This window comes from Ornithorhynchus anatinus, chromosome 4, assembly GCF_004115215.2.
Source record: "Ornithorhynchus anatinus isolate Pmale09 chromosome 4, mOrnAna1.pri.v4, whole genome shotgun sequence".
NCBI lineage: Eukaryota > Metazoa > Chordata > Mammalia > Monotremata > Ornithorhynchidae > Ornithorhynchus > Ornithorhynchus anatinus.
Window position 1 is genome coordinate 61602144 of NC_041731.1, and position 22178 is coordinate 61624321.

Sequence of the window (22178 nt, forward strand, 5' to 3'; positions counted from 1 at the left end):
CCCTCATGCCCTCTTCTCCTGCTCCCTTCTGTGTCGCCCTTGCACTTGTACTAGTCCCCTTTATTCACCCCTCCCTCAGCCTCCCTTATACGTAAGCGCTGACTTATTTATATTAATGTCTGTTTCCCCCTTTAGATTGTAAGCTCCTTGTGGGCAGAAAACATATTGACTCTGTTATTGTACTCTCCCAAGCGCTTACTATTCTGCACACAGTAAATGCTCAATGCATTTGATTGATGGGTGGTAGGATTTTAATAGGACTTCAGAGCTGGGGAAGGTGGAGGTCATTTGAATATGAAAGGGGAGGGAACTCCAGGCAGGAAGGAAGGTATGAGTAAAGGGTTGATGTACAAAAGATAAGACTAAGGCATGATGAGTAGTGTGGTGTCAGAGGAGCAAAGCCTGTGGGCTTGATTGTAGTGACAGATGAGCGAGGATAGGTAGGAAGGGGAAGAGGCCTTTGAGAGCAAGGACATTTCTGTGAAAAACGTTCAATGGAGCACAGTTTCCAAAACAGGTAACTTTATAGAAGCAGGGGAGAATTAACTCTCAATAGAATTGCCTAACCTTATTTTAAACTGTCCCTAGCTCAGTGGAACAGCCTCCCCCTCCCAATCAAGGGCCCCTTCATTACTTTTCTTGGGTGGTCCTTGACTGATCCATCTGGTAGTATGCAGCTTCTTTTTCAGCACTTAGCTTTAATACTCTGGAACCTCTGACTGAGGTCCTGAGGGAACTCCAGTTTTCCATCTACAGCCAAAATCTTATCTCTTCACTTGATATAGTGTTTTTTTTTTCCTTTCTCTTTAGTTTCTTAGCACCCTTTTCTTCCATCTTCTTCCCCACTTCACCCCAAATCCCCCCTTGGATTGATTCTTCTCTGTATCCAGGCAGGTTCTCTCATTAACAAGGCTGCCCTTGGCGGGGCAACATAGCAATCTATCAGATGCTGTTTTCTTTTACGTCTAAAGAACTTTAAGAATTAACCCTAATCAACCCGTGGCTTTCAGGGACTTTCAGGACTTCCATGGTTCTTAAACCATGCTTGCTCTACAGAAAAATAATTTTGAATATCTGCCTTCCTCACTAGACTGTAAATTCCTTGTGGACAGGCAATGAATGTTTTCCTACTGTTGGACTTTTCCAAGCTGTAGTACAGTGTTTTGCACTAAGGTCCTTGGTAAATAGTATTTGATCCTTGAGACAGACTAACTGGTTGGGGAACGATGCCATTTGTTGTTCTAAGGGGAAATCATGCCTCATAAATCTACTGGAGTTCTTTAATAAACATATGGATGGGGGAGACCTCATGGTCATAATATATGTCACGGTCCAAAAGCCTATGACAAGTTTCCTCCAAAGGCCTTAAAAATAAACCGAGTTGTCATGGGGATTAGAGGAATAGAATGCTGACTGAGAGTAGAAAATGAGGGCTAAGGAAGAACGATTACTGCATGGAGAAGTGTGAAGAGTGGGATCCTGCAGTGGTTGCGGTAAGACTGTTTTTATTTAACACTTCACAATTGCTCTGGACTGCAAAGTAAAATCTCCTAGCTCTCGGGCATAAAATGCCCTGCCGCTGGGACTGAACTGCAGTAGGATGCCAAAAAGCTGAGGGGAGGGTGGGGGGAAGAGTGGCAGATGAATTTCAAGCCAGGGTAAGGTTATTTTATTTTTTCTAGGGAAAAACAAGCTGAACTACTAAACGAGGGTGGGCTCTAAGCTATAAATTGCAACTCAGGAAACAGATCTTGGAGTTTTCTCCTCTTCTCTCAAATGTCAGGCCAGTTTGCTTTGACAGCCAAAAAAACTGGGCATAAGCAGGAAGGGTATTGCACACAAAACAAAAGGCGTAGTTTTACCACTACATAAAACCTTGGTGTGGCCACATCTGGAATAATGCAGGCAGTACTGTTTGCTGGGCCGAAGGAAGGAAGGAAGTAATGGTGGTAGGAAAGGAACAGGGAAGGCCAACTAAAATGTTGGACCAGGAGTCCCATGTGGTACAGGGACTTTGTCTGGCCTGATGATCTTGTATCTACTGTGGTGCTTAGAACAGCGCTTGGCACATACTAAGTGCTTAGCAAGAACCTTAAAAAAAAAAAAAAAGGCATGGGCGGGAATCTTGCTTGTGAGACTGAGAGGTTGAAACTCTGCAGGCTGGAAAGCTGAGCTCCTTGAGGAATTGTGATTGCAACTTAAAGAGTCATGAAAGGTAGAAATGGTGAGCATGCAGTTGAGGTTCATCAATCAATCATACTTGGTGAGTGTTTAGTGTGTGCTGAACTAAGTGCTTGGGAGAGTCTTGTCGTATGCCGTCGAGTCATCTCTGATCCTTAGCGACTCCATGGACACATTTCTCCCAGAACGCCCCAACTCCATCGGCAATTGTTCTGGTTGTGTATCTGCAGAGTTTTACAATATAACAGTCATATTTCCTGCCCACATTGAGATAGACTATAAAGTCTAGAGAGGGCATACATGCATCAATCTAAATAAATAAATTACAGATATGTACAAGTCTTCAAATACAGGATTTAGGGTACTCAGAATGCTTAACAAATACTATAATAATAACTATAGACCAGTGAAAGAAAGCAGTGCTTCACACAAAAGCAGTAAGTTATTGGAATTCATGGATGTTGTGTAGAGAGAAAATGTCAGCATGTTCAAGAGAGCCTTCTGTGTCTTAGCAATAGGTTCATTAGGGATATTAGATGGTACCCAAACCATGATGGTGGACATCATCAGCAGGGACAATCACATTTCCTCCCGGTTTTCTCTGACCACTGATAACACACCGTACTGGGCTAGAAGGAACATTGCTCTGATTCAGTATGGCGTTTTTATCATTCTCTTAGAAGACAAAAGTTCAATTTAGACAGATTACCTGTTTAACCTCTCTCCTATTCTCTCCCTTCTCATACTTCCCCCCCACCTTTCAATTGTGCTGACTTCATGTCAATCAATCCATCAGTGGTACTGAGTATATACTATGTGAAGAGCATTAAGTTCTCAGAGTATAATACAACAGAATTAGCAGTCGCGTTCCCTGCCCATATTGCATTTACATACAGTCTAGAGGCAAACTTGGAATCTAGAAGTCTTGGCTTAATGGAAAGATCATGGGCTTGGGAGTCAGAGGTCATGGTTTCTAATCCTGTCTCTCCCACTTATCAGCTGTATAACTTTGGGCAAGTCACTTAACTTCTCCATGCCTGTTACCTCATCTGAAAAATGGGAATTAAGACTGTGAGCCCCACATAGGACAACCTGATTACTTTGTGTCTCCCCTAATGCTTAGAACAGTGCACATAGTACGCTCTTAACAAATATCATCATCTCTTAACAAATATCATCATTGTTACTTTTATTATCTCAAGATAAGCATGTAGAATATTATCAACAGTCCTGGAGGACATAGTGTGTGTAAAACATAGTGATAATTATTTAAAGAACAGATAAATGTAGTACAAATAAGGACTTCACAGCAGACTGTATAATCAGAATGGCAAGTTCATAACAGATGAATGTACAGTGGTTAAGGTTAAATTAGTAGGTATAAAAATAATGAGCACAAGAGGGTGAATTAAAAATGTATAAGAAAATACCTGGGTCCTGAGAACAGGAATTTTTTGGAAACAACAGAGATTTCTCATGAAGGACTGTAATATCTAGACTGTTGGATTGAAAGTTTGTTGTGGGCAGGAAACACATCTATACCGTACTCTCCCCAGCACTTAATACAGTACTCTACATACAGTAAATTCAATAAATATGACTGATTGGAAGGACATGAGAGGAGGAGAGAGAGATGTGGCTTGGCAGAGTTGAGGGCAGAGGATATTTGAAGTGGAGGGAAATAATATTTATATTCTGTCACTGTTAAATGAAAAGTTTTAATAGGTCTATATAAATATGTTTTTTAAAAAGGTTTTCCCTCTGTTAGGAACTTTTTGTTTGGAAATGACATTCTTGTTTGGTTTCATGAGAGCAAAGGGCAATATTTTCAGAAATAGCCATGTGATCCTCAAGAGAAAACATTCTTTTGCCATGAAGTATTATTACCAGACATCTTGGAAATCTTGCAACCTAAACAAGAGAGATATCGCTGTAGTATGGTTGCAATTAATAATTTTTTGGAAAATATTTGAGATAATTTGGTTTATTAGAACTGTCTTGTTTATTGAAATGTGTTTTTTAGTATGTTGGTAGTAATTGGACCCTCATAACAGATCTTCTAGTGATATCAAGTGTAAGTTGGTATTTTAAACCTGGGGTAATTAGAGTTTAGTCAAGTACTTTGAGGCCGGTAAGATCAACAGGATATTGATTGTAGCAGAAAGAACAATAAGCTTATTGACGTTATACTAATTCCCAGTTGCAAAGCTAGTTATTTTCTTACTATTAATGTTCATGGAGCCAGGCCATGACTTGAAGTACACAAATAGTGCCTGCCACGTTTTTCTGGAAGACACTATTTCTTGGCATAGGCATTCACTTGTGATTTGCATGTTTTGTTGCCTTAAAATCACTAATTGAAGCTGTAAATTTATGAACATAGATTATTATTTTAGGAGTTATTTTTCATAATTGTAGGATCCAAATCTTGCTTTGTTGCATTTTAATTAATAAAATTCCGAGTACCTTCAGCATTTTTAACTAATCATTTTTTCAAAAATATAAATGTTATATTTTATGAATAGTTATAATCTGATGTGAGCCAAATTTATTGGACAGTAGTAGTTTTCGTGCAATTTGGCTGGAATATTTATTATGACATCACTGTAATCTATGTACAGTATGTGATTTCAGTTGGTTCCAGTGTTAAATATTTTCATAATTATGCTGATTTTGGCACTTATCTTGGAACTTTTTCACATCTCTTTAATGAACATGTTTTATTTTGGGCTTATGAGACAGCCATATGTTTCAAAAATGAAGAATGTGCTTTTACCATTAACCTTGAGCAGCAGGGTATGGCTACAGACTCTTTTGTAAGAATTTAAGTTGAACTAAATGTAGTTTTTGTAAGGCCATGCCCACAGTAGTCATTTTTTAGTAGTTGCATGTAACATTTCATAAAATAACTGGAGAGCATCAAAAAATAGTGTATGGTATAGAGGAAACTCTTTATAGCATGCCTGCTGTAAAGTGTTAATGTTCGATGAGGAAGTTGGCATTAATTTTCTTTAGTTATAAATCAACAGGCTTCGAATTCGTTATCCTCACTTTGTTTGCACTGATGCCCGAAACAAATCAAATTTGGTGGAAGGTATTGTATTATATCCTGAATTTATATGGCACTGTTTTATGTTTTCTCTCTATCACCTGGTTGTTGTGTTGTACTTTCCCAAGCACTTAGTACAATACACATAGCAAGTATTCAATAAATAAAGTTGACTGCTTTATCCTCACAAAAATCCCTAGATTTCCATGAGGTAGATATCCCTGTTTTCCAGTTGAAGAAACTAAACCCAAGTGGGATTAACTGAATTATCTGAAGTTGCATAGTTACAGGAGACTGGATTCCGGGGCTATACTCCTAAACTACACTATCAAACTTAATGTGACTGAGTACATCATTGAAAAATATACTGTGCGCCTTTTTCCTAGTCTACAGGAAACAACCTCAAAAACTCAGGAAGGAGAAAATGGACACACTGAGGGGGAAAAATTAGCAGGACAAATATGGGTTTTTTTTAAAGTGTTAATAAATTCAGTAGTATTTGAAGATTAATAGTGATAATGTAATTAAGTGCTTATTATGTGCCGAGCACTGTCCCACATGGAGCTCACAGTCCTAATCCCCATTTTAGAGAAGAGGGAACTGTGGCACAGAGAAGTGAAGTGACATTACCACGGTCACACAGCAGACAAGTGGTGGAGCTGGGATTACTTAACTTCTTTGTGCCTCATTTGTGCCTCAGTTCTCTTGTTTATAAAATGGGAATTAAGATTGTGAGTCCCTTGTGGTACCTAGACTGTGTCCAACCTGATTTACTTGTATCTACCTCAGTGCTTAGTACAATGCCTGACACATAAGTGCTTAACAAATACCATTAAGTTTAAAAAAAAAATAAAAATCCAGACTGTACCTTGAATTTGCCATAAGAGGAGCGGCACTTAGTAGTGAATAGAGCAAGGGCCCGGGAGTCAGAAGGTCATGGGTTCTAATCCCAGCTCTGCCGTCCTCTGTGTGGCCTTGGCCAAGGCACTTCACTTCTCTATCCCTCAGTTACCTCATCTGTAAAATGGGGATGAAGCCCTGTGAGGGACAGGGACTGTATCCAACCCGATTTGCTTGCATCCACCCCAGCACTTAGTACAGTGCCTGGCACATAGTAATTGCTTAACAGATGCCGTCATTACCATCATTATAGCACAATAGAGGGCCCTTTTTTGGTGTGGTGTGTATTATGTGGTTGGAATTGTGGGGTCTTCTTTCATTGGCCTTTTCAGTCAGATACATACCCAAATGAATTTAACAACCAGGACTATTTCCTTTCAGTATGAAGGATAACTGTGTGTGTGGATGTATGCACATTTATATACATGTTTGTTTTATATATATATATATGAAATTGTATAGACCATCGTAATCTAATTTAAAATATTTCTAGGTATTTGAAACCTTTACTCTTATAGCTGATTAGCGCAGTGCATATGTCTGAAATGAAATAATTCTTTTTTCCATAGTCCAGTTCACCTCAAAACTCCCATCTCAGTTGATAACTCCACATTTCACTTCACTAGTGCCAGCCTACTCACTGTACTTTATTTTCATCTGTCTTACTGCTGACCTCTTGCCCGCATCCCACACTGGTCTGAAACGCCCTCTCTCTTCATATCCTGCAGATGTTCCCTTTCCCCATGTTCAGTGTCTTATTAAAATCACATTTCCTTCAAGAGGCCTTCTCTAAGCCCTTATTTCCACCACTTCTCCCACGCCCTGCAATGTCGCCCTTGCACTTGAATTTGCACCCTTTATTTACCCATCCTTTAACCCCACTGCACTTATGTACATATCTGTAATTTATTTCTATTAACATCTGTTTCCTCCTCTAGACTGTAAGCTCATCGTGAGCAGGGAACGTGTCTCTCAACTTACTGTTACATTGTATTCTCCCAAGTGCTTAGTATAGTGTTCTCAATGTAAGTGCTCAATAAATGTGATTGTTGGTTCACCATCCGTCTCGTCCCAGAAACCTGCAACATTGGTGTCATCCTTGACTCCTCGTTGTCTTTTAATTCTTGCATTTAATATTCTGCCAAATCCTTTGTTTTTCTTCTATGATATCTCCTTCCTCTCCACCCAGCTATCTCTGTGACAGAAGCTTCGTTCATATTACAATTCGATTATTGGATTAGCAACCTTGCTAGTCTCCCTGCTTCCAGTCTCGAGTTCCCCCAATGCTGCTCTCCCCAACAGTTTTATCGACGTATTGCTGGGCGTAAATCTCACCTCTCCTGAGAACCGTCCCTTGGCTTCCTGTTTCCACCTGCATTTAACAAGCACTTTACAATGGGTTTCAGGGTGCTCACAACCTCTCCCCACCATCTTCTTTCTTCAGTCTATCAATCGTATTTATTGAGTGCTTACTGGGTGCAGAGCACTGTACTATGCCTTTGGCAGAGTACAATATAACATTCATTCAGTAGTATTCATTGAGCACTTACTATGTGCAGAGCACTGAACTGAGCACTTGGAATATACAATTCAGCAACAGAGAGAGACAATCCCTGCCCAGTGATGGGCTTGCAGTCTAATCGATAGTTTAATCGGTACTGTAACATAGTCGATAGATGTTTCCTTCCCACAAGGAACTTATAGTCTAGTCTTCACCTGCTCTCTCCCAGCTTGCTCGCTTCATGCCTCCCAGGCTAAGCTTCTATCTGTAGAGGGCATTGCATCAAGTTGTGCAGTTGTGACTATTTGAAGATATTTTTATGTCTGTTTCTCCCGTGTAACTTTCTTGTGAGCTGATAGCATGTCATCTCTTTGTTTTGTACTTCCTGAGTAGAGGGCATTGCATCAAGTGGATACTGAGAAAACACTACTCATCTGACTTTTGTTTTACACTTTTTGTGGGTGGATGGAATGCATTCTGTTTGTGAAATTCAGTAACATTACTTAAAACCAGAATTTGTGTCTTAATCCAGAATATTGACGGTTTCAAGGAATCCGTATTTCTTTGATCAGTAAAGGATTTTTAGCAGTTTCTAGGTAGTATGAGTACTTCGTAGTGCTCGGGGAATCAATCTGGCAGAAATTGTATTGTGAATCTGAGTTACCATAAATGGTTCATTTTCAATAATTCTTTACTCCTTTTTATGGTATTTAATCTTTTTTTAATAGGATGATCATGAAAGCTGTGGCTCCAGTTCAACCAATCGTAGCACTACCGAGAGCTCAAAGTCAACCATAAAGCCAAGACGAGTCCAGCAAGCTGCCCCCACGGACCCCGACTTGCCAGCAGGTGATTTGTAATGGGATAAATGAAGGTGTAATAAAGTTGACACTTCATATGTCTTCCATGATGGGGTAGTTTATATGGTTGACTTCTCCACCCTCCTGCCCCTTTCTCTTACACCTGAGAAAGATCACTGTTATTGTCTCCTTCCCCAAATAAAAAGGCCCTTGTGGCTTAGCCTATTAACTTCTAGTAGATTGTGTTCTTGAGCATATTTTATACATTTTAAGAATAACTGAGGTAACCGGGGCACTGTTTGCCCTAGATTTATTTTTTCTAGGTCCATAGGGTATGAAATTCTAAAATAAAACACAACAGGAATGATGAGGTGAAAGATAAGAGTTAAGGAGAAAGTGTCCTAGTGAGAGGCAGAACTTGGGACTAGAAGTTAGGAGACCTGGGTTCCAGTCCTGGCACCTTCACTTTGGGTGGCCTTGGATTAAAGGAATGTGTGGGCCTTTTTTGGGGGGAAGAGGAGGGGTTTGTTTTGTTTTTGGGTTTTGGGGAGTTTTTTTGGGTACTTGTTAAGCACTTACTACTTTTCTAGCACTGTACTAAGCACAGGGGTAGATACGAGACATTCAGGTTGAACACAGTCTCTCCCCTATTTGTAGTCTAAGTAGGAGAGATTAGGATTCTCTGTTTTTGAGGATAATGCAGTATTTGTTCAGCATTTAGTTAGTGGCAAGGATTTTACTAGGGTAGAAGGATTTTTATAGGGTAGATACAATATGAGCAGATTAGACCCAATCCCTTTCCCACACGGGACTCACTGTCTAAGTAAGGAGGAGACCAGGAATTTAATTCCCATTTGAAACTTGAGAAACCAAGGCATAGAGAAGTTAGGTGATTTGGCCAAGGTTACACAGGTCACCGACAGAGCTAGGATTAGAACCCTAGTCCTCTGACTCCCAGGCCATTTTCTTTCCATGAGGCCCACACTGTGTTGCCTTTTTCCATTCCTTCCTTTTTGTGATGAGCCTGAAGCTGCCTTTCTTTTTGAAAGGTGCTGTGGTGGTGTGTACATGTCTGCATCTTTAGTGATTAATAAAAGTTCTTGTTTTGCTGGCAGTCTGCCTTGCCTAGAACCTCTTCAATGTTTGCATCCTGTTACGCATGTCCTGTAGCTTTTCATTTGTTCAGATGTATTTGAGTGCTTACTGTGTGCAGAACTCGGTCTTGAGTGCCTGGGAGAGTACAATGTAGCTTGATTTGTACACCATGATGTAGGTTTCTTTTAGCCTTTATCTGATCATGCAGTGCTGCATGAAGTTACTGATGCATTTTTGCAAGTGATTTAAGCTTATCTTAAAGCTGCCTAGCGTTGCTTAATACTGCATTGCCAAACTATATTTAACAGTAAAAGTGAGGGTTTTTACTGTTACTGACCTATTACGATATGAGCTTTTTAAATAAAGTGCATTCAAATATGTTTGAATATATACATTTTATAAACGATTACCAATGCTAAAAAAATAGGTATTCAAAACTTTTCAAAAACATAATTTGCTAGGAAGTATGTTTCACAATGTTTGTTTGAAGGTAAGTTCATGTGTTGTGACCAGGATAGTATCTATATCGTAATTATGGTCTTTTGTGTAAGCTTTCTTCGTTACCACAAACTGATCTCTTTGCAGTTATTATGTTCATTATCGGGGATTTGAAGTGGAAAAATTGTGCATGGGGATTTGGAAGAAAGCAAGTCATTTTATGAAAATTCAGTTCAGGAATACTGTAGAATTGACTAACGGTGACTTGTGGCTAATAATGATTTGTGGTTTTTTTTTCTTCCTTTTCTGCTTTGATAGGATATGTACAGAGCCTGATTAGACGTGTTGTAAACAATGTAAATGTTGTAATCAATAACCTCATTTTAAAATATGTGGAGGATGATATAGTTCTTTCAGTCAACATCACTTGTGCAGAATGCTATACAGTAGATGAGTTTTGGGATCGAGCATTCATGGATATTTCGGGTGAGCAACTGTTTTATCGTTTTCCAACTTCCGTATATTCTTGTTTCCATTTATATTCCTTTATTCTCCTCCATCTCAAATGACATGTCATTTTAAAAATGTTTTCTAAGCATCCATAGGTCAAGATAAAGGAATGCCATGTAATTCACCATTATAGATGCCGAAGACTGCCTTGTCACCGACCTCTGGGTTAAAGGCGTTGTAACTAAATCTGTGTGAACCATGTTAATGGAGGAAAGAGAGAATATTATTAAATGAAATCCACTGATAATTCTCAAAAGCCCTAGTTTAGCCATTCTTTTTAACTGACTTGGCAAAAATTTTGTAGTAGCTACTAGTAAATAACTTTAGTATTTCTGACATCTCATCAACTGAAGAGTGACAGTTTCTACCTTAGTGTACTCTGGGTTAGTGAACTTAAGTGGTGGCTCTTGAATTTCTGCGCTCAAAAAGTTGTTTGTCTCATTTCCTTATGGTGCCACAGGACAAATGCCGGAGAACTAATATTAATTACCAGAAAAGCCTTGCAAAATTGCCATTTTTCATCATTTTTCTCCTTCCTCCAGTTGCCACCACCTGGGGACATTACAGCACTGGTTGCCTTTGCCCACGTAACCATGAGTCCTCAACATGTGACTAATAAACTCCACAACCTGTATTTTTTTTCTGTCCTCTCCTAGAGGTACAGAGGGAGTAAAATGAGCAAAAGTTGGTCAGAGGAGGTGGGAGAAGTATTGAGGTGCGGAGTCTGGACACAGATGGCCACGGATGGCAAATCTTTGGTCCAATATGTTCCTTGTAGGTTAAATATTGCCATCTTTTTTGCATTTTGTCTTTGCTAATCTTAAGTAAATATAGTTTTACCTGGTCATTTGCAGACTTTCCCATTGATGGTTTTACTTGTTTTGGGGAATCTTAATCCTTATTTTTATAGTTCCTGAAGCCAGATTCATTTATTTGCAGGCTTTTAAGAAACCTGAGATGCTTCATGGGACTTTGAGAGGTTGGGACTTCAAATTCAACAAATTTCAAATACTCTTCTATTGAAATGAAATAGAACTCTCAATTTCAGAATCTAAATTCTTCCCAGGCCACCCAATGTTAACAAGCGTATGGTTTTGTATCTGTCTCACCTGCCGGTGTTAACAGGCCTATGGTTTTGTATCTGTCTCACCTGCCAGCTAGATTTCAAACTGCACAACGAAGTCTTGCTGTTTCCAGACCCTGTTCCTTTACTCCCATTGGCCTTTCCACCCTCCCCCCGCCCCCACACCAGACCTTCCCGTCCCCTTCTTGTGCTGCGTCCCCTTTCCTTTCCCAAATCAGAAGGAGAAATGATTTTCTCTCCGGACTGAATTTGGATCTGCTTTTTTGTATACCATCAATCAGTAGTATTCTTGAGCACTTACTGTGGAGAGCCCTATACTATACTACATAGCACTTGAATGAATGTGAGTACAATACAGTGGAGATGGTAGAATGTTCCCTGCCGAAAAGGGGCTTAAAGTCTAGAGGTAGAGCTTACTGTCCACCATCAGACTAGGGCTTAAGGGATTGACTACCCCAAGCTCAACATCACCCAAAGTAGACGTGGAGTTAAGACCTCTCAATAGCCATCCCTAAATAGAGCTTTATAGGTTGTAGAGGCCCTGACTGAGCTGCAACCAAAAACAGACATAATAAGCAAACAGTCTAATTTGAAACATAAATAGAAAGGAAGCAGGAATATTCCCTGCCCATAATGAATTTACAGCCCAGAGGCGTTAAGAAATTTGTGCCTTTCTTATCATTTGTGTTTTGTATGTCTCCTCAGTTCGTTGATTTTTGAGAGTGATAAAGATTTTGTCTCCCCGGCTCGAATGAACTAGTATTAATAGTAGTGATTGTTTTTATTAAGCACTTAATGAGGGTGGAAGGACTACCCAGGTGAGAATTAAACAGGAACGTAAGCTTCTCATGAGCAGCGATGGGTTCCCTTTGTTGCATGCTTCGCAAACGTCTACCTAGTACCACTGCTCCAAATGGATGCTCGTTATAGACCATATAGCTAATACCCAGGAATATAATTCCTGCAGCGGCATAGTAAAGCACTGCCATACTATTCCATAAGAAATGTAGGGACACTCTTTCAAATGTACTTTGGAGGATTCTTATTATAAAATCATTTCCATTTCAGTAGTATAATACGATAATAGTTCTGTGGCTAAATTAAAAAAAAAGATAATAACGGGACCTAAAATCCTCTTACTTACTGCCTGATGGACTAAATTTGTGTTTTGGGGTTTTGATGGGTACCATTTGCATTTCTTTCATACTAAGTATTTTTCTTTTTTCCCCCCAGCAACGGATCTGGTCTTGAGAAAGGTTATTAACTTTTCCGACTGCACGGTTTGTCTCGATAAAAGAAATGCTAGTGGCAAAATAGAATTTTACCAGGATCCCTTGCTTTACAAATGTTCCTTCAGAACTCGTCTTCATTTTACGTACGATAACCTTAATTCCAAGATGCCGTCTGTCATTAAAGTAAGTGCATAAATAATCCGTTCTTCTAATAAGGGTATATGTTGAGGATTTGTTTTTTGGTTGATTAGTTTCTAGTGTAGAAGGATAAGAAATGAAAAACTTAGTAAATGGAGACTGGAATTTTATCAGTCAATCCGAGTACCTGTGAGGTATAATCACTATTTTGTGAGCTTTGGATAGGACTATAGAGGTCAGAAACTGTGGTTTGTACTTGGAAGGAATTTACAGTATAAAGACACAATCCTTTATAGCTAGGAAGAAATATATAAATAGTGTGTAGGTAGATATGTACAAAAGAGGTCCAGGTGGTTGTGAATGCATAAAAGTTGAAGTGGGGATTTTGTGCTGAGATGGTTGTTGTGAGGGTGAGATATGGAGAGAAGAAGAAGGAGGAGAGAGCATTCTGGAGAAGGTGGGATTTTAGCAGGGCTTTGAAGATGGGGATACTGGTAATTTGGCAAATTTGGAGGAGAAGGCAGTTTCATACTTGAGGAATGGCATGAACCAAGGGGTTAGAGGAGGGAGAATTGCTAGTGAGCAGCAACGATATGGAGATGCAGGGGAGAATGAAGAGGGTGACCCTGGGTATAATGGGAGAAGATATCAGTTAAGTAAGAGAGGGAGAGCTGATTGAGCACCTTAAAGAATGGTCTAACAAAATAACAAAATAAAACCGCTAGTAAAGTATCTTGTTCTCTCATGTACATACTGCTCTTCTTCCCAGATAAATGCCAGAGCTGGGCAATCTTGTCTTTTGAAAAGTCCTGCACTTAGTTCAGGGTGGTGATTAGGTAAGAAGCTGATGGTTAAGTGACAGGTTTAAATTTGTTTGTTCCTTTTTCTTTAGTGTGTCTTGTCTATTATAATTTTCATTTTTGCTCATATCCTTTAATCTTCATTTCCTCCTCCTTTTGTGTTGAAATTTGTAGAAATTCACAAAGAGATTATAGGTTGGCATATTCTATTTGTAAAGAAATTTTTTTCTACACTGTACAATTTAAGGTCTTAAAGGCAGGGATCATGTCAAATAACTTGATTGAGTTCTCCCAAATACTTAGTACAGTATTCTGCACAAAATAAGCCCTCAGTAATTCAATTGATAAATTATTAATGAATAATTACAATTAGTACAGGGCTCCTCTGCTCACACGAGGTGCTAAATAAATAGATTTGACTGATCTTGGTTCCTACTTGGGGTCTCTTTGGAAAATATATCTTTCACATTGCGACCTCTGAGATATTTTGGAAGCTTTCTCTCCATGGTTTTGGTATACATTTTGGACATGTGCCGTGGTTACAAATTCACAAATCTTCAACTTTCTCTAAGTTACACAACAATCTAAAAGCAATCACTTAGCCATTTTAAGTTATACTTGAAATCTTGTTTGCCAAGTTAAAATTGTTTTTAGCTTCTGCAACCAAGTTGTAGAATCGAATGGCTGACAATTCAAACCATAGCATTACAGGGTACTGTTTTATAATAATGAGGGGTTTTTTACTTTTTTTTATTAGAAAGCTTTTAATGGATCCTGCATCTCCATAAAACACATGCCAGAGTCTGTGGAGTGGTGTTAGTGTAATTAAATTTGTGTTTATATGAAACCCACCTGTTTTTTCTGGGTTGGTGGTCAGTCAACTGTATCAATTCATTTTACTGAATACAGTGAGCATTTCTTAAGTTTTGTTGTGAAAGTTCCAGTAATTAAGTTTTTGTGTCTTTGCAGATAGTTAATATGAGTAAATAAAGTTTTTATGGACTTTTAAAACTTAAAATAATTCCCTCACTGACCCTCCTGTCATTTTGGGATGTTCCTCAGGATTCACTTCCATATTCTTTAACTCTAAAATTAATCCTGTTAGTAAAGAAGCAAATTATATACTATAGTAGAATAATCTTATTATTTACATGGTATAGTGGATAGAGCAGGAGCCTGGGAGTCAGATGGTCATGAGTTCTAATCCCGGCTCCACCACTTGTCTGTTGTGTGAATTTGGGCAAATCACTTAACTTTTCTGTGCCTCAATTACATCATCTGTAAAATGGGGATTAAGACTGTGAACCCCATGTGGGACAGGGACTGTGTCCACCTTGATTTGCTTGTATCCACCTTAGTGCTTTATGCAGTGCATGGCATATAGTAATGCTTAACCCATACCGTGATTTGTTTTTTATTTTATTCTGATCGGAGGCCAATACAGATTTATTTAAGATGTGGATAAAGTCAAGGAACTTAAATATTTGAAGTTACTGACTTGCTATCCCTCTAATAGCAGTTATTCAGCATGGCTCAGTGGAAAGAGCCCGGGCTTGGGAGTCAGAGGTCGTGGGTTTGAATCCCAGCTCTGCCCCTTGTCAGCTGTGTGACTATGGGCAAGTCACTTCACTTCTCTGGGCCTCAGTGACCTCATTGTCAAATGGGGATGAAGACTGTGAGCCTCACGAGGGACAGCCCGATGACCCTGTGTACTCCAGCGCTTAGAACAGTGCTCTGCACCTAGTAAGTGCTTAACAAATATGACCATTATTATTCCTGAAATGTCCATTAATCGGAAACATTATAAATGTATTGGATCCCAGTTGCTGATCCAATTTGATCTGGAAGTTAGGACAGATGATCCAGGTGTTTGAAACTCCTGGATAGCAGGTCAGGTTTGTTGGAAATCATTTTCTGAGTTATATCCAGGAATGAAAATAGGGGTTTTTAGGGAAATTGAATCTCCCTGGAGGAAGGGTAGGCCAAGTGAGAACTGCTACCCCATACTCCAAACATTTATCCTATCCCACCTGGATTACTATGTCCTCCTTGCTGACCTCCCTACCTCCTATCTCTCCCCACTGCCCTCATTCTGCCACCCCAATTATTTTTCAAACAAATGGTTCAGCCCACGTTTCCCCACTCCTCAAGCACTTCCAGTTGTTGTAAACCAACTCCGCATCAAAGAGAAACTCCTCACCATTGGCTTTAAAGCACTTGGTCCCCTTGCCCTCTCTTATCTTACATTACTGACTTCCTACTACAACTCAGCACGCTCACTTGGCTTCTCTAATGCCAGCCTACTTACTGTACCATCTAGCCGCCGACCCCTCACCCACATCCTGCATCTGGCCTGGAGCCTTCCCCCTTTCATATCTGACTATCACTCTCTGCCCCTTCAAAGCCTTATTAAAATCACATCTCCTCTAAGAGGCCTTCCCCAACTAAGCCCGGATTTCCCTTACTCCCTCTCCCTTGTGTGTTTCCCTTGCACTTGGATTTGCAATCTTTATTCACCCTACCCTGAGCCCCACATCATCTGTGAACATATCTCTAATTTATTTTAATGTCTGTCTCCCTCTCTGGCCTGTGAGCTCTTTGTGGGCAGGGGTTGTATTTAGCAATTCTGTTATATTACTCTCCAAAGTGCTTACTACAGTGCTGTTCATATAGTAGGTGCTCAATAAATATCATTGAATGAGGAGTGGGCAATAAATCACAGGGAGAGGGGACCATGTAGTGCCTCTTCTGATACTCATATACTGCAGTTCGTCTTTGCAGCTTGAGGCTCATCCTCAAAGGAAATAATAATAATTATTACAGTATTTAAGCACTTACTCTGTGCCAAACACTGTTCAAAGCACTGGGGTAGATACAAAGTAATCAGGTTGGACACAATCCTTGTCCCGCATGGGGCTCACAGTTTTTTTTTTTTTTTGGTATTTGTTAAGCGCTTACTATTTGCCGAGCACTGTTCTAAGCGCTGGGGTAGACATAGGGGAATCAGGTTGTCCCACGTGGGGCTCACAGTCTTAATCCCCATTTTACAGATGAGGGAACTGGGGCACAGAGAAGTTAAGTGACTTGCCCACAGTCACACAGCCAAGTGGCAGAGCTGGGATTCAAACTCATGAGCCCTGACTCCAAAGCCCATGCTCTTTCCACTGAGCCACGCTGCTTCAGATAAGAGAATTGAGGCACCCTTGCCACTTGGCCATGCTGCTTTGGGAAGGATGAATGGAATGGTGTCCTGTAGTGTTCAGTTTTAGGGTCAGGTCTGTTCATCGGCTTTCCTGATTCCTTGGTCAGAAAATGTGATCATCAATTAGAGGGAATCATTAACATTCTGGAAATAGAAGAAAAATTTTGGCCAACACTGGCCGTAAAACAACAGAATGAAATTCAAGTGTTAGGTAGTTTTTTCATGGCCAAAAAAAAAAATGCAATAAATATATGATGGGAAATGATCGTACTAAACAAAGAAGAAAAAGATTGGAGGGGAAAGGAAGGAGACCAGATGAATGAACCATCACTCTAATGCCAATATTATTTGGAAATGCAGACTTCCACTGGGATAGTTCAACAGGTGTATAATGTAAATTCCAGGAAGTAATTGTTTTTAGTTAGCTTGGCATTAGTTAAAGCAGGGGTTGGCAGCCTTTTTGTGCAGAATAAAGCAAAGTTGAACCTTTGGCTGTTTACACATCAACCGTGCGTTGTAATAATAATGATAATGTTGGTATTTGTTAAGCGCTTACTATGTGCAGAGCACTGTTCTAAGCGCTGGGGTAGATACAGGGTAATCAGGTTGTCCCATGTGAGGCTCACAGCTAATCCCCATTTTACAGATGAGGTAACTGAGGCACAGAGAAGTTAAGTGACTTGCCCACAGTCACACAGCTGACAAGTGGCAGAGCTGGGATTCAAACCCATGACTTCTGACTCCCAAGCCCGGGCTCTTTCCACTGAGCCACGCTGCTTCTATAAGCAGAAGGGGATAGGTACATGTTCTCTATGGAAAGCCAATTTAATCCAGAGATGTTAAATGATACCATGAAGTTGCTGAGGTTCTTGGTCAATACTGTCTTAATTGCCCTTAGAACAAACACTTCAGTTGCCTAACATTTTATTTTTCAATTCTTAAGAACAAAAATTAAATTAATTCATTTAAAGGTATCAGGCCAATTTTGACACCTTTCTAATATTCTTACTGTTAATATTAAGAAATGGATGCTACTTCATATATGTTACTTAATCTCTTGTTTCCAATACAGATTCATACTTTAGTTGAAAGCTTGAAGCTGTCTATTACGGATCAACAACTCCCCATGTTTCTGCGTATCATGCAACTTGTGATTGCTCTTTATTATGGAGAAATAGGGAGTTTTAAAGATGGAGAAACAGAAGATCTAGTCTGCAGCACTAAGGACATATTGGGAAATCTTCCAGGCAAGTATCATGACTAAAAAATGTGGTATGAAAACAATTGATGTTCTTTCAGCTTTCTTTTTACCAGTGAAGTATTTTGAGAAGGATTATAGTAAGCACCCCATTCATTAATATGATGGAGTTTAGGTATACAGTCAATTGATCTGATAAAGCACTTTTCCTTTTTGAAAACTTGAAAATTGGTTTGGTACATAATAGCCACATCCAGCTTTACCATTTTCCTTGGTTCAGGATTCAGAGTCTGATAGTTTTCTTGTGATGTCTTGTGATCTCTTTGAAGGATCATCCCATTTTAATACACTGTGTCTCAATAGACCAGGGATTATTCTGCAAATATCATATTGTTCCCACTTTCCAAGTGTATGGACAGGAATCAGGATGTTCTAGTCTTTCTCATATTAGCACATATGAACTCCAGGAGGAATCTTCCTTTCTCCTCAGTAGTATCACATGAGGAGAGGCAGACTCACAAACAGTGAATTCTTAGGAATTAAGGCCACCAATCTCAAAGCATTATTTATCATAACATATCTTTGCTAGTGTGAAAGGGATGGATGAAGAAAGATTATTAAACACATCCTCTAAAGTTACCTGATATCCTTAAATAGTAGGGACAGAAAAAATGCTAAAAAAGGAAAAAATGAAGTACAAAAGCCCACAACACAACACAAGGATAAAAGCCCAACACTGTCACATAGCAAAAGAAGGAACCAAGTGAGCCTGGCTTGCAATTAGAATATTAGAAAAAATTAGAAAATTAGAAATTAAAGTTAGCAATTAGAAATGGTTGACTTTGACAGAGAGAAGTGGTAAAGACTCCAACCATTATAGCTAGCCAGATCTACAGCCTAGCAAGGAAGAATCTGTATATGCCTACAATGCTGAGAGAATTACTGGTCTAGAGCATGGGCCTGGGAGTCAGAAGATCTTGGGTTTTAATCCCAGCTTTGCCACATGTCTGCTGTGTGACCGTGGGCAAGTCACTTCACTTCTCTGGGCCTCAGTTCCGCATCTGTAAAATGGGGAGTAATAATGATGATAATGACTAAGACTGTAATCCCTTTGTGGGACAGGAATGTGACTGTGGCTGTATTATACTCTCCCAAGCACTTACTACAGTGCTCTGCATGCAGTAAGTGTTCAGTAAATATGAATGAAATGAATGACAGGTAATATGTCCAACCCATTTATCTTGGAGAAGCAGCATGGCTCAGAGGAAGGAGCATGGACCCTGAAGTCAGAACATGGGTTCTCATCCCGGTTTCGCCACTTGTCTGCTGTGTGACCTAGAGCAGTTTCTTCACTTCTCTGTACCTCATCTGCAAAATGGGGATTAAGACTGTGAGAGACTGTGTCCAACCTGATTACCTGGTATCTAGCCCAGTGCATAGAACAGTGCCTGGCACATAATAATAATGATGATGGTATTCAAGTGCTTACTGTGCGCCAGGCACTGTACTAAGCATTGGGGTGGATACAAGCAAATGGAGTTGGACACAGTCCCTGTCCCATGTGGGACTTAAAGATGAGATAACTGAAGCACAGAGAAGTGAAGTGATTTGCCCAAGGTCACACAGCAGGTAAGTGGCAGAGCCAATATTAGAATCCATGACCTTCTGACTCCCAGGCATGTAGTAAGTGCTTAACCAATCCCATTATTATTATTATTATTGTTCTACTACAGACCTGCGCACATTCTCCATTCCTTGTTTCACTTTGCCTCATTCTCAACTCTCCTGTTTCCTACCCCTTGTTCTCTTCTTTGCACCTGCCTAGAACTTTCTGACTCTGCCAAACCAAACTCTCCCGAGCTTCAAAACCCTTCCAAAGATTCCATCTACTCCAGGGGGCTACGGTCGATTTCTTCTCCAGTCACATCCTCCTCACTATCATCCTCCTCCGCTTTAGCACTTTACTCTTACTACTACTTTTTTCCACTTCCGCATATATTTTACATTCTTGACTATTTGAGCACTTCTCCTTCTTATTTGTAAGTTATTGGTTGTCTCCCCCTTCTTGATTGTAAACACTGTGGGTAGGATTTCTTCTTCTAATGTACTCGCCCAAGTGCTCAGTAGAGTGCTCTGCACACGGTAGGTCATGAATGAATATTATTCATGGTTTTTGCACCTCAGAGCGTCCGAGTATTATTCAATACTACCACATGAGTGCTCAGAGGAGATATTGATAACTGTGGTATTTGTTAAGCGCTTATGTGGCAGGCACTGTACTAAGCACTGGAGTGGCTACAAGCAAATCGGGTTGGATATAGTCCCGGGCCCACATGGGGCTCACAACCTCAATCCCCACTTTAAAGATGAGATTAATTGAGGCCCAGAGAAGTAAAGTGACTTGCCTAAGGCCACCCAGCAGATAGGTGGCAGAGCAGAGATTAGAACCCGTGACCTTATGACTCCCAGGCCCATGCCCTATCCACTAGGCCATGCTGCTTCTACAGCTTGCAGTATTACTGATTTGCGCTATCATTAAAAAAATAATAAACATATCAATTCAGGTTGCTTAAAGCAAAACCTCTTTAGAAAGGTTTTGAAACTTCATTATATCCTATATGGTTTTAGGAGGTAATTATTGGAGGAATCTGGAGAGTGGAACATTTTGCCAAAAACTTAACTCCTTTGAATGCTGTTTCGCTAGGGTAGGCAACTACCACAGTCCCCTGGCCGCTTTAAAATTGTTTAATATCTATGTGAAACCGAAGAGCAGTACAGTAGCACCTCAGTCCTGTAGCTCATGACATTTCTCAGCTCTGAGTACTCTCCTGTGAGCCAGGAGTAAAGAGAAAGTGGCTGTGGAGAAGATCTCGGGGCTGCTACTCTTAATGTCTTGGGTGCCTCCCAAGTGTCTTGGGCAGGGCAGTAACTTAGGGTGCCATGGGCAAGGAAATAGTTGAGCATGGCAGTGGTTTCTGGACCCCTGGAGACCTTTGGTATAACGAATTTTGAAATATATTACCATCAGCAATGGAGGGACCAGCCAACTCGTTCCAGCCTATCACTCTCCCCTGACTTATCACTTTCAAAGGTGGCCGGGCCCAAGGCCGGGAGTTTGGCAGAAGCTAGACAGGTCCTCCTTTGGTGTTTTCAGGTGGTGTTTTTTGTTTGCTTCTGGTCGCCGGCACTGCCTGTAGACCAGGGAAGCAGCGTGGCAGAGTAGATGGAGCCCAGGCCTGGGAGTCGGAAAGACCTGGATTCTAATTCATTCATTCAATAGTATTTATTGAGCGCTTACTATGTGCAGAGCACTGTACTAAGCGCTTGGAATGTACAAGTCAGCAACTGATAAAGACAGTCCCTGCCCTTTGACGGGCTTACAGTCTATCCTGGCTCTGCCACTGGTCTGTGTGTCAAATCACTTCACTGGGCATCAGGTACCTCATCTGGAAAAAGGAGATTAAGACTGTGAGCGCTTTGCGGAACGGGGACCCTGTCCAACTGAATTACCCTTTATCTACCCCAGTGCTTAGTAGAGTGCCTGGCACATAGTAAGCATTTAACAAATACCGCTATTACAGAAGCAGCGTGCCTCGTTGGAAAGAGCCCGGGCTTAGGAGTCAGAGGTCATGGGTTCTAATTCCGGCTCCGCCACCTGTCAGCTGTGTGACTTTGGGCAAGTCACTTCACTTCTCGGTGCCTCAGTTACCTCATTTGTACAATGGGGATTAAGACTGTGAGCCTCACGTGGGACAATCTGATTACGCTGTATCTTTCCCAGCACTTAGAACAGTGCTCTGCACATAGTAAGCGCTTAAATGCCAACGTTATTATTATTAGACCTGGTAGTTGCAGTGCGAACCAGGTCCTCCCTGCCTCTACCCCCTCCATGAGGGGCTCAAGCCAAACAGAAGGAAAGGCAGGTAAGCCTGGCGCCCTTACTTGGATTACTCCAGGAGACACTTGGGTTGGCAGCAAGAGTTCCACTGGTCTCCCTGTGGAATTTGGGGCTAGGAGGATCTGGATCATCACTTTTCCCGGTTGCCTGTC

The 22178-nt window shown here is 40.5% G+C and overlaps 1 protein-coding gene across 1 annotated transcript in view; it reads left to right on the forward strand.

Annotated features, from left to right (window-relative positions):
- Window positions 1-22178, forward strand: part of VPS13B (vacuolar protein sorting 13 homolog B) — a 932812-nt gene that overhangs the window by 64511 nt on the left and 846123 nt on the right. The window contains 4 exon segments of the mRNA XM_029063425.2: window positions 8360-8480; window positions 10283-10450; window positions 12792-12973; window positions 18003-18177. Coding sequence (XP_028919258.1) covers window positions 8360-8480; window positions 10283-10450; window positions 12792-12973; window positions 18003-18177 — 646 coding nt within the window.